This window comes from Astatotilapia calliptera, chromosome 9 (assembly GCF_900246225.1).
Source record: "Astatotilapia calliptera chromosome 9, fAstCal1.2, whole genome shotgun sequence".
NCBI classification, from domain to species: domain Eukaryota; kingdom Metazoa; phylum Chordata; class Actinopteri; order Cichliformes; family Cichlidae; genus Astatotilapia; species Astatotilapia calliptera.
Window position 1 is genome coordinate 17872273 of NC_039310.1, and position 11670 is coordinate 17883942.

The window sequence follows — 11670 nt, forward strand, 5'->3', positions numbered from 1 at the left end:
TGGAGAAAATCATTTGAATCATGTCTTCAGAGATCACCCCACCCTGTGTGCACAACAATGGGGATTGTCGGCTGTGAATTGCTGTCACAGCCGACTTGATGTGTGCAGTGAGTGATGACATCTCATACACCTGGATATCAGGAATCTTTTTGGTACAATGAATTTTGTCAGTTGACAAGAGGGAAGCGTATCTACACTTTTGAATGTTTCACTTTCATTTTTGCCACTTGGAGCAGGGAGTCTGCTCAGTGGTGCTGAGAAAGCTGTAACTCACTCCTCTTAAACATGCTTAGAGACAGTGCTCTTACTGATTAGAACTAAATGCCTCACATAGGAATTTATGCAAATTACAGTTTGTGTGATAAAATGTAACTTTGCACACATCATTGTGGTCTGGTGAGGCGACAAACACACTGCACGGTGTGTGAAAGATTCAACATGCTATTTGTGTGGCTCACTACGTGTCAATGTCACTGCATGCATCAAAACTTGTGCTGTTTAGAACATGATACAGAAAAGCTCCTCTACAGCCTCCAGCCTGAGTTTTACAGAAGAATGACCCAAATATTCATTCAGACATAGAGCCAAGATTTTTAGATGCCATCTGATTACCAGAAATGAGTGTATGTGTGACAGAGCAGACATATGAATATATATTAAGTTGATAAAATACAACAAAATCTGGCTCCTTGGAAGCGAAATATTAAGAAATGAGTCACTCAAGATGCTTGCACAGTGTTGTATATCAAGACAATTTAATTTCCTAATACAAGTTCTTAAAAATGTACATTTAAATACTTTTGCATACATTTAAAAATGCATTATAAAGCCTACATTTCTAAATATAAGCTTATCTGAATACAAATCCAGCACATAAATCTGAACATTATCGCAGGTTTTGAATCGATAACATGCAAACAAGCTTTTTTGTAAAAACTGTAAAACCCCCTGTTACGACCCGGCTCAAAAGCCGCAACATAAAAAAAGGAGATGAATAACAGAGTGTGGGTGAGAAGAGGTTTCATCCTAAAATGGAAAACCAGGTTGGCTAAAATGGCTGGTGCCACCAAGGCAAAGACTAGTGCACTGCCGGAAAGCTTGCCTCAGGTATGCTTTTATCCACACCTGACTAGGTGTGGCCAATTAGCACCAGCTGAAAACACTGAGATGATTAGAAGCTGCAGAGGGACGTAACACCCCACAACAAACTGCCTTTAAATACGACATTACATACTTATTGAAATGTTAACATCATCAGAATCAGAATACTTTATTGATCCCTAACGGAAATTATTTCCTGTGTCGTTCAGTGGTGCTTTTTAGTAAGCTCAGTCTCAGTCTCGTCTGTTTTTTTCCCCTTAAGAATCCTCCAAAAAACAATGTTGGATATTAATTTCCAGATGGAAATGTATGAAAAAAGTGCAGTTAACCTACTTCCACTATCTTTAAATGCTCCACAGATGTATAAAAATATGTCCTAAAGACCAGAACTTTATATATTACAGATATCTTTTGTTGGATCACGTGATTCAAATAAGAAACAAAACAGCTGAAAGAAACGAAAATTGACCAAACAGGTGATCATAAACTTTTAACTCAGTGCAGCATTTTACATGTGTTTCTAGTAAAGTCTTGCTCTGATGTGGAGTGTGTGTGGCCTTCTGTGTATGTGCGTGATCATACATGACCTTCTGTTTTCATGTGCACTCCAGCTCTATATAATCCTAGCTGATTTATTTTGCCTGTCATTAGCAAACATATCATTGGCTCTTCTCATTTACCCGTAGAAGTTTTAGAATTGGGATACATAGATCTCCAGCTGGCAGCTACCCAACATTTCATAACTGTGAGGGTTAAGTTGCTTAAAGCTGATATAATCCTTTGGCTCTTCATTCCCTGGTCTCACCTGCTGCTGATACGAGTCTGCGATAAAAACTTGTTACTAAACACGACTGCTGGGGCAAAGTCCAGCTCTTATGTATGTTTAAAGTTATGGAAGATGGTTATAAAGCTGAGTGAGTTCGGCAACAGGATTGTTTTACCCCTTTTTTGTTCAGTTAATCAGCCGAAAACAGAGGACACGTGGAGGATGTCAAACGTGTACACGTGCTACAGGGCTATAAAAGCTCCACTGTTACAAAACCAGCTTCGTTTTATGTAAAAAAGAAAAGCCCACCCCACACAGCAGTCTTCCAGTGCTTTCAGTCAAGAAAAGACATTAAACGGTACGTCATGGCTTCTTCTGATTAGTGACATGTAATACTGATGGCAACTTGTTAATATGAAATTTAGAAACTTGTTATAATTTGTCTTCAATTATAATTCTTCTGTTTTATAGAAACTGGCTTACTAAAAATGGCAAAACACCACATCACTCTTGCCATTGCCATAGTGCTGGCAGTGATTTTCTACATCGTCACCATTGTGTTGTCTGCTCTGGCAGCGTTAGGAAAACGTAAGTCTGGCTTTTAATACTTTTAGAATTACGTTGTAACCTTTGAGCACTCTGTCTCTCTCTCTGATTTCTGTGTTTCTGCGCCACAGATCCATTTTTATCCACCACCGCGAACATTTCAGATGAGTTTGTGACCCAGATCACGCCTTCAGGGTGGACTTTTACCATCTGGTCCATCATTTACATCTTTATGGGTTCAGGGGTGCTCTATGTCTTTGCAGGCATCTTTAGGAAGTAAGTTTTTTATTCTTGAGACAAATTTTTTCTTCTCCTATATGATGTTTGTTGAAGTCTACATTTACCTCTTTCTGCAGGAATGCCTATGGTTATGTCTACTGCAGCCCTGCAGTTTTGCCACACGGATTTTTTGTAACTTTTTGCTTAAATCTGGGCGTCAATATTGGATGGTTGCTCCTGTGGGACAGAAAGTGAGTGTGATGAGAGTTTTAAATGATATCATTAAAAAGCCATAGTATTGATTAATGTTTTTCCTTGCTGCATTAGAAAAGAGGGCGTATAAATGAGGGCTGGATATAGTGCTGATTAGTTAGGTTAGTCCACCTAAGCTGAGTAACCAAATGAAGCTGTGTTGAATCACATTGTCAGGCCCTCTTGGCCTAAATATGCAGATAAGATTGACCTGAAATCATGCAATAAATGGGAAAAATAAGTATGTCCATGCAAGAAGCATGTAAACACAGCTTCTAACATGCAGGTTAATTGTTTTCATTGTGGTCAAATTCTGTTTTTCATCCCTGCTCAAGGTACACACCTGCTGCGCTGGCTTTCCTCATCCTAATCGCTTTGACTAACTACGCTGTAATATACTTCTCCTGCCACGGTCTGCATAACTATGGAGCTTGGCTCAACAAATACCACAGAACAGACCTGTTGCTCCATCATCTGCTGGTTAGTATGGCACCTGATGTTTGCGTTTCTTTTTTTTTCATGTACATGGTTATAATCTCAGCATCTCTGTCTTTTGCTTTGTCTTCATTGCAGATTCAGAACGGCATTGCCATCTATGCAACGTGGACAACTATTGCCTCCCTGCTTAACCTGACCATTGTGCTGACGTATGATGCAAGCATGTCCCACGCTGACGGCGCCACTCTTGCTCTTTCTGTTTTGTCCATTGTGCTGATAGCGTGGTAAGTTGACAAACAGAGGAAACAACAAGGGCGACTTCTTTAGAAAAAATGGATCAATAAAAGGTGCCGTCTCTCTCACAGGTTCATCCTGGAAAACTCCATTCTTGAAAAATATGTGAGATTCATCTTCAGCATTTACCCCACTGTGATTTGGGCGCTGACAGGGGTGTTCACCAAAAACTACAACACCGCAGCTCCTACCCGCAACAACATCTTTATCGGTGAGGATAAACCATCAACCGGTCTCAATGACACTATAGCACTGACTATAAATGATAACTTCATATGTGGATGCACACTGATGCCACGCTCTGATATTTTCTTTCCACTATAGCTGCCCTGCTGGGTGTAGCCTGTGCCCTGTGTGCCACTCGGATATGTTTGGTCATTTGGAGGCAAATGAAAAAGCCGCTTTACGAAGACGTAAACCCTGACAAAATGTCTCCGATGGAGATTTTAGAGAAGCAGAAAAAGATATTTAAGTGAGAGAGCGAGGAAAAGATTTGCAGTATGATTTCTGTATGATACCAGGGCTGTATTGTAAATGACTCCAGCCTCAGCTGAATATCATCAAGCCTCATAAAGTGATATATAAAGCTGAAGGTTCACACCTGTCAAAAAGTATAAACTGCAATAAAGTGTGTATTTCTGATTTCACCACATAAACATGAAAAATGTAGTTATGCTTTCATTTACTTTTCTTTCATAAGCTGTAAAAATAAACGTTAACACTGACTTTAATGGTGTCTTTTTTGAGTTATTTAACAGACAGCACATCTGTTCAATAAGAGAGAAGACAAAGCAATTCAGATTCATTAATAATGACAAGGATGGATGATAAGATTTAAAAAATGTCATTTTAACACATATGGTTATGTTTAATAAACACACACACACACGCACACACACACACACACACACACACACACACACACACACACACACACACACACACACACACACACACACACACACACACACACACACAATGGAGCTCTCGAGCTGATTGTTGATCAGCCTCATAAAAAAATCATCTTTATTGCATAAACTAAGAGCACACTGCACTTGTAAGTAAATGCATTACTATTTAGAGCGCTGTGGGAATAAAACCATTTAAGCGAATAAAAACGTGAACGGAGTCAACAAATGCACAAAGGTAACAAATCTCAGTTGTGTTCAAAGTTTACGATTATGCGTGTTTTCTGCTCCAGTCTGAGTCCGCTGGTTTTGTCACGTCAGTCTTAAGTCTTCAGAGCCAGCCTCTGTTGGTTGTACACCTTAATAATCTTTTAATGTATATTTTTAAACAAATTCCACTAAACAGCACAAGTTGCTGGTGGCAGACTGCATCTATATCTAGTTGCTGGGTGGATTTGTGTGGCTGCCTCCAAGATCTGTTGTTGTCTACTTACACAGATATGTGGATTATGCTCTTTACTTAGATTTAAAAAGCTGTACAATTTCATCAAATCTATCTTTTTATCTTGGCTTTGCTCTTTTTTTTTGTTTTTGCAGATCAATAAAAAGCTTTGATTAAAAAAAAACCACAGACCTCCACCCACTGATTTCCTTATGCAAGCAATTACCTGTATATTCCACAAACCCTGTTTTCAAGAGTGTGTTCATCATCAGATATGACCTTATACATAACCAGGGATTACTATCATGCCACGCCACCCGATGAAGGACCTTCAAACTCCGAGTTATACAGTATAAAAGTAATTTTTGTAATGAAGGAGGGCTGAGACAAATAGGAAGTAATAACATAATAAAATCATGCTGTAAACTGTAATTCATTAAACACATACTTGTATATAAGTGCTTTCAAAATGATTTAATATATGAGTAGATATATTTATCAGCGTTTTATGATTGATTGTTTCAGAAATGTAAAGAGGATAAGAGATGCACGTGATGTCTTGAAGAGTCATAAACCTTCTTGCACAACTAGTCGCTCTATATAAAAGTTGGTCCCGTGTCCTCTGCAGTTACTCTTGATCTTCACACGGCTTACACAACATGGAGCAAAGCCAGGTAAGTCTTATTAATCTCATCATGTGGACGCTGTTTTAGTAGACCGGACTAAACATGTATGTCGTGTGGATAATGCACACAGGAATTAAAAAAATTTATTTAAAAATTACTATCTGGCCCTCTCTTAAGAAGAGTCAATTTTGTTGGTGTAGTTTTGTTTTTTATGGTGGCAAACTTTGATAAAAGTTGTAAAAAGAGCTTCTGATAAATGTCTAAAGATATATTAAGTGGCTTCTGTGTTACAGTTTTTGCCCGTTGCTTGAACACTATAAACCCATGCTCAGACTAAAGTAACACAACGTGAAGCTTTTGTTACCATACCTCAAACACATGTACCCATACCTTAAACAAAAGCGCTGCTTTGCACCCCAGTACCAATTATGCAACACTCCTACTCCTTTATGCAACACACCTACCCCTTTATGCAACACACATGGTCCTGCATGCTACACTCTATTTCATACATAAGACACTTCGCTCACAAAATGAAATCTCAGGGTGCCATTCGGAAAACACATGTATCCAAAATACAAAACACATCGGATAATTGCAACCACTCAAATACACACCTGAAGGCACGTACTTGCAAAACCGAACACCAATTAGCCAACTACAAAAAGCCCTCAGCGTAGCCATTTCAAGAACTTTGCAAGCATGGATGGAGGGAGAGCAAGAGGAAGAGGTAGAGGAGGAGGAGGAAGAGGAGGAGAAGGCCGAAGAGGCCATGAACGGACCCATATTTCTGATGAAATAAGAGCAACTTTGGTGGACCATGTCATCAACCATGGCCTGACTATGAGGGAAGCTGGGCAGAGAGTCCACCCACATCTAAGCCGCTTCACAGTGGCATCTGTAATACGAACATTCCGACTAGAAAACAGGTATGTCTTCACCTCCATACCTTCTGCTCTACTCAGATGGTTTCATAGCACTGTTCTACAGTATATCACATTACCATATCAAGTGTACGGGGTGCTAATGCTCCTTTTGCAGCCAAAGTGGCTGATTCCTCATATTGAAGTACAGTGTTGTACAGTGGATGACACAGTACATACAGTAAAGTACTGTAAGAAAAATAAGCAAACCGATGACAATATGTGGTTGTATTCCTCCAGAATGACCCGAAGACCTTCTGGGGGAGGACGGCAACGCCTGTTCACACAACAGCAGGAACTTGCCGTTGTGGACCTAGTGAGGGCAGACAATGCCATCCGTCTCCACCAGCTACGACGGAAAATACTTGCAGACAGGCGAGTGTTCAGCAACATAAACCATGTGAGCATCACCACCATCAGACGCATCTTGGGTAAACTCAGCATCACCATGAAGCAGCTCTACAGAGTCCCATTCGAGAGGAACAGTGACAGGGTTTCGACATGCAAGAGGATATTTTCCCCGGTGCCCAGCGGGAGAGGACACTGCTTGCGATGTTGATGAGGTCCTGTGGCCAGACCCCAACAGACGGCGGGATCCATGAGCCCACTTATGCACAATTGTCATGGTTTTTTGTGTTTACAGTATAGTGTTTTTTCTATTGCAGTATTATTGTGTTGTGGTTTTTTTTTTTTTTGCTTTATCTGAATTCATGGTACTGCGATGTACACTATTGAGTAGGTCTATTTGCGTTTTTGGTTGTTTGGAAATGTGTCTCCTGTAAATGTGCCTTCTGAATACACAATGGAAATCAAGGACTGCAGTGTTTTATGTAAAGAAGACTAGTGTGTTCCCCCTGATCTGTAAGTGTTTGCATATGATGCAAGTATGTGTCATTTTGTCAACAGAGTTACATTTTGACAGAGGAATGTTAGGTTTTGACAGCAGAGTTTAGGTTTTGGGAGTGGAGTTTCATTTTGGCACAGATGTGTATGGTATATTTCCCAGTGTTGTGTCGTGTTTACTTGTGTTTAGAGTTTTGGCACAATGAGCGACGTTTTGCCAAATGTGTTCAAGCAACGGGCAAAAACTGTAACTGTGTGAAAGTGATCGATTGCCACTTCTTCCTGTTCCTGCTTTTGTTTTATAAAATGTTTTTTCTTCCCATCTTAGAATAAGAGGACCGTGATGGGAAAACACAACCCAGGACGTATCGCTGCAGTACTCATGTCTTTAGCTGCCTTTGTAGTGAGCTTGGTGTTTAATGGGCTGGCTGTAGTTGGAGTTAGTAAGTTGAAACTTTGTTAGCCGTTTGTCAGTTGTGTTCAGCATCTTTGATATTCGTGTAGAGGATGGTAAATGGCCTGTATTTGTATAGCGCTTTACTAGTCCCTAAGGACCCCAAAGCACTTTACACATCCAGTCATCCACCCATTCACACACACATTCACACACTGGATGTGAAGGATGTGAAAACACACCGCGAACAGTCAACTTTCCCTAAAATTGAACCTTTTTCTCCACAAAGGTCCTTTTCACACCACCCAAGCCAATGTCTCAGCTTTGTTTGACACCCAGCTTACGCCTTCAGGATGGACATTTTTCATCTGGACCCTCATCTACATCTGGCTGATCTTCATGATCATCTACATTGTTGCGGGTCTTTTCAGAAAGTTGTGTCCACTTCTTTTTATTTTCTTCTTTAAAACTACAGTGTTATTTTTAAAGCACAGATATAAGCTATAATCCAGGTCTCTTCAGTCTATTTTTAAAACCCACTGAAAAACTGTTCCCACAGATTTGTTGATCAACTTTTTATCTTCTAGGAATGGATATGGATATGTTTACTGCACTCCTGCAGTACTGCCTTATGGATTCTTTATTAGCTGGTGTCTCAACATGGGCGTCAATATTGGTTGGCTGCTGGTTTGGGACAGAGAGTAAGAGTCTTTGAGTGTCGTGTGTGAGTTAAGCCTGCAGTGATGCATGGCTGTGAAAGATGTAAATGAAAGCTGTTCAACAGATTCATTAAATGTGTTTTTCTGCTGTATCTATCCTTAAAAAAGACTGATGATTCCTGCACTGGTGTTTCTCATCCTCATCATCTGCACTAACTACTCCATGATATGCTTCATCTGCCATGGGATTCACGTTTATGGAGCTTGGCTCAACAAATACCACAAAGCAGACCTGTGGCTCCTCCGGGTGTTGGTAAGTGTGCATTATTAACTGTAAGCTAAGCTTTTAATCTTGCATGTAGATCAAGTTACATTAGCCTGTTGTGGTCAGACATTATTAATATAATGTTTGCTTGGACTCCATGAAAAAATCTGTTTGCAGGTCCAGAATGGTGTCATGATATACACGACTTGGACAACTGTTGCAACCCTCCTCAACCTGACCATTGTACTGGCTTATGAAACAGACATGTCCCAAGACGATGCTGCCACACTCTCATACTCTCTTTTGACTATTTTGTTGCTTGGATGGTGAGTGTGCTTCTTAAAAACCCCAAAAAACCCAAACGAGAGCATTGAGAGAGCTCAGTTCCCTCCAATTCCCTTTGAAGGGCAACGGCTACACTAAAACTCAGATGCTTTATGCATCAGTATGGAAAGCTAATGTAGTATATTAATCTTTTTGTAATATTTGTCAAATAATGTTTGTTTAAAACAATAATGTTTGAAAGAGTTCAAATAAAGACCGCATTTATTTCCCCCAATGATTAGTATATTTAAAATTTGGAGATGATCCAATGAAAGCTAAAACTTATGGCCTTTGACCTTGTATGATCTTTATCCATATGACTGGAGTAGAATTGGCTGAACTCTTAGGCTTCTAACATATTAATATATGTTAGAATCTAACATATTAAAATTGAGATGCTAAAGCAACGCGTTTTGTGTTTCATAGGTTTGTTTTAGAGAATCTTGTCCTCGACAAGCATGTGCGGTACGTCTGCATTACCTACCCCGTTGTGATCTGGGCGCTGTCTGGAAACCTTGACAAAAACTATGATGCTGAATCACCCAGTCGCAATGGCGTCTTCATTGGTAAGACTTCACATAAATCCCTGCATCCACACTAAACTTTTTAGATAAATACACCCACAAAATGAGCTCTGTGTCACTGTGTGTCACGTGCAAAAGCTGTACTGATTTGATTTTCTTCTCTCAGCTGTGCTGCTGGCTGCAGCCTGTGTGCTGTTTGTGATTCGGGTTAGTTTGGTGGTCTGGAGACACATCAAACAGCCACTCTATGAAGGTGTCGATCCTGAAGCCATGGAACCGATGGAGATCGCTAAGAAGCAGAAAAAGATATTTCGCTGAGCAGCATAAGACTATTATGTATAACAAATGACTGAATATATATTTATGTTTGTTTTGTATTAGTGCAAACTTACACTCCAAAGCCAAATGTAGTTTTCTTAATATTGACATATTTATTGTGAAATAGACCATACATGATCACAGCTGTTTGTTCAGTGTTAACACCATATAAATGTTGCTACTCCAAAATCAAGGTTTTATAAAATATTATTTCTGATTTAAGATATGAGCTAAAAATTCGTTTATTTTATTTTAAGCATCCTTTTTTTTTTACATTTAAAAAATACAAGGCTTGTAACGTTAGAGAACATACTTTTACTATATCACTATATCATTTACATTTCTATCAGTGTAAAGAAATGTAAATACACACAAAATCCCTGAGATATGTTAATAAAAGAAAAGAAGGAAAATATCAGCTGTAGATCTCAGTTTTTCTACATGATAAATAAATGTTCCTGAAAGCAAATGAAAAAAATCTGTCAGCATGACTCTTTTGGGCTTAAATTGTAAAAATAAATGTGTAAATTTTGCAAAAAGGTTCTGGCTGCAGATTGCCCAGACTGCCCTGCAATTATAAAACATAAAAAAGTTTTTGTTACTTAACAAAAACTGTGGACCTATTGTAAAAAAACAAACTTCTATAGCAGAAAGTGAAAAAACTGTTATCTTTATGCCGTGTAATTGTTTATCTATTATTTAAATACCTTAGTGTATGGCCATGGGAGAGGCCTTTATCAGTAGGAAATGCTGTAAAATTTATGAAAATACAGTTAAAAGTCCAGACTTTACACCCTCTTTTATCTTTTCCAAAGCCATTCAGTGGGCTGCATTTGAAATTTGGCCCACGGGCCTTATGTTTGACACCCCTGATTTAGAGCATATACTCTATACAGTGCATACTTTACAGCACTTAATTATTTTTAACTTCTTTATATCCCATGCAGATCATATATGGGTGTGTTATGTTACTGCTCTAGGGATGAGTTCTGTGCAGGCTGTGGTTTCATAGCAAATGACATACACCATAGAGCTTATATGCAACACATTAATATACATGAAGGAGAAACATTTTGATATGTTTTAATCAGTTATATGTCATATTTAAAAAGTACAAATAAACTTTAAGTTTCATATATCAGTGTGCACTTGTTTTCAGTGAAATGTTACACATTTGAACATGACGATCATTTCCATTTTCTCAAGATAGCGTCCAAATTTTTGCCGTTACTTAACATTTATCTGTATATATGAAAACGAAGATATTTACCCAGTTTACCAAAAGAAAAGAAGTTTGTAGGAGTAAACGGCAACAGCTGGTAATTGTAACAACCATTTAACTCTTTCATGCATGAATTATGACAACCTCAGTATTTTTATTCATCTTTAGGCATGAAAAAAAGATTTTTTTTTAACTTCTAAGCAGTTAGAGAAATTTCAATTTTAATTAAATAAGAAATGGTTTGTGCACTTACACTGCCTGAAAAGTGGGTGGCAGGGTATGGAGTGGCACATGAGTGTCCAACGTAGTAGTTTATGTGCAAGTACACCATCAACACTGACACAAATACGAGAAAACAGCCTTTGAATAGCTGTCCACTGTAGTAACCACTATGCTTGAAAGGGTTAAAGGCCTCATTCAAAGCTGTGTAGCTTGTTAATTAACAAATCACAAAATAATACAACGTATTTCACCAGATAAATACATTGAGGAAACAGCTAATATAAACAGCAGCTAACAGCCATATTTTTTTGCCATTAATGCACAGCTTTTGGCTGTTTGACTGCGGCTGATCCATTAAGCCTAGAAATTAAGTCAGTTAAGTCA

At 38.8% G+C, this 11670-nt stretch overlaps 2 protein-coding genes across 2 annotated transcripts; both read left to right on the forward strand.

Moving 5' to 3' along the window:
* Positions 1 to 2068: 2068 nt before the first annotated feature.
* On the forward strand, positions 2069 to 3610 carry LOC113028810 (uncharacterized). The gene is made up of 6 exons (XM_026179261.1): positions 2069 to 2225; positions 2339 to 2455; positions 2545 to 2689; positions 2770 to 2883; positions 3220 to 3364; positions 3458 to 3610. Exons 2-6 carry the CDS (start codon positions 2356 to 2358, stop codon positions 3608 to 3610), a joined length of 657 nt encoding a protein of 218 aa, XP_026035046.1. The 5' UTR covers positions 2069 to 2225; positions 2339 to 2355.
* A 4091-nt stretch (positions 3611 to 7701) lies between these two features.
* Positions 7702 to 9842, forward strand: LOC113028811 (uncharacterized). Its single transcript, XM_026179262.1, has 7 exons — positions 7702 to 7801; positions 8042 to 8189; positions 8340 to 8453; positions 8580 to 8724; positions 8854 to 9002; positions 9427 to 9566; positions 9691 to 9842. The coding sequence occupies exons 1-7, from the start codon at positions 7702 to 7704 to the stop codon at positions 9840 to 9842; spliced, it is 948 nt and encodes a 315-aa protein (XP_026035047.1).
* The last annotated feature ends 1828 nt before the right edge of the window (positions 9843 to 11670 follow it).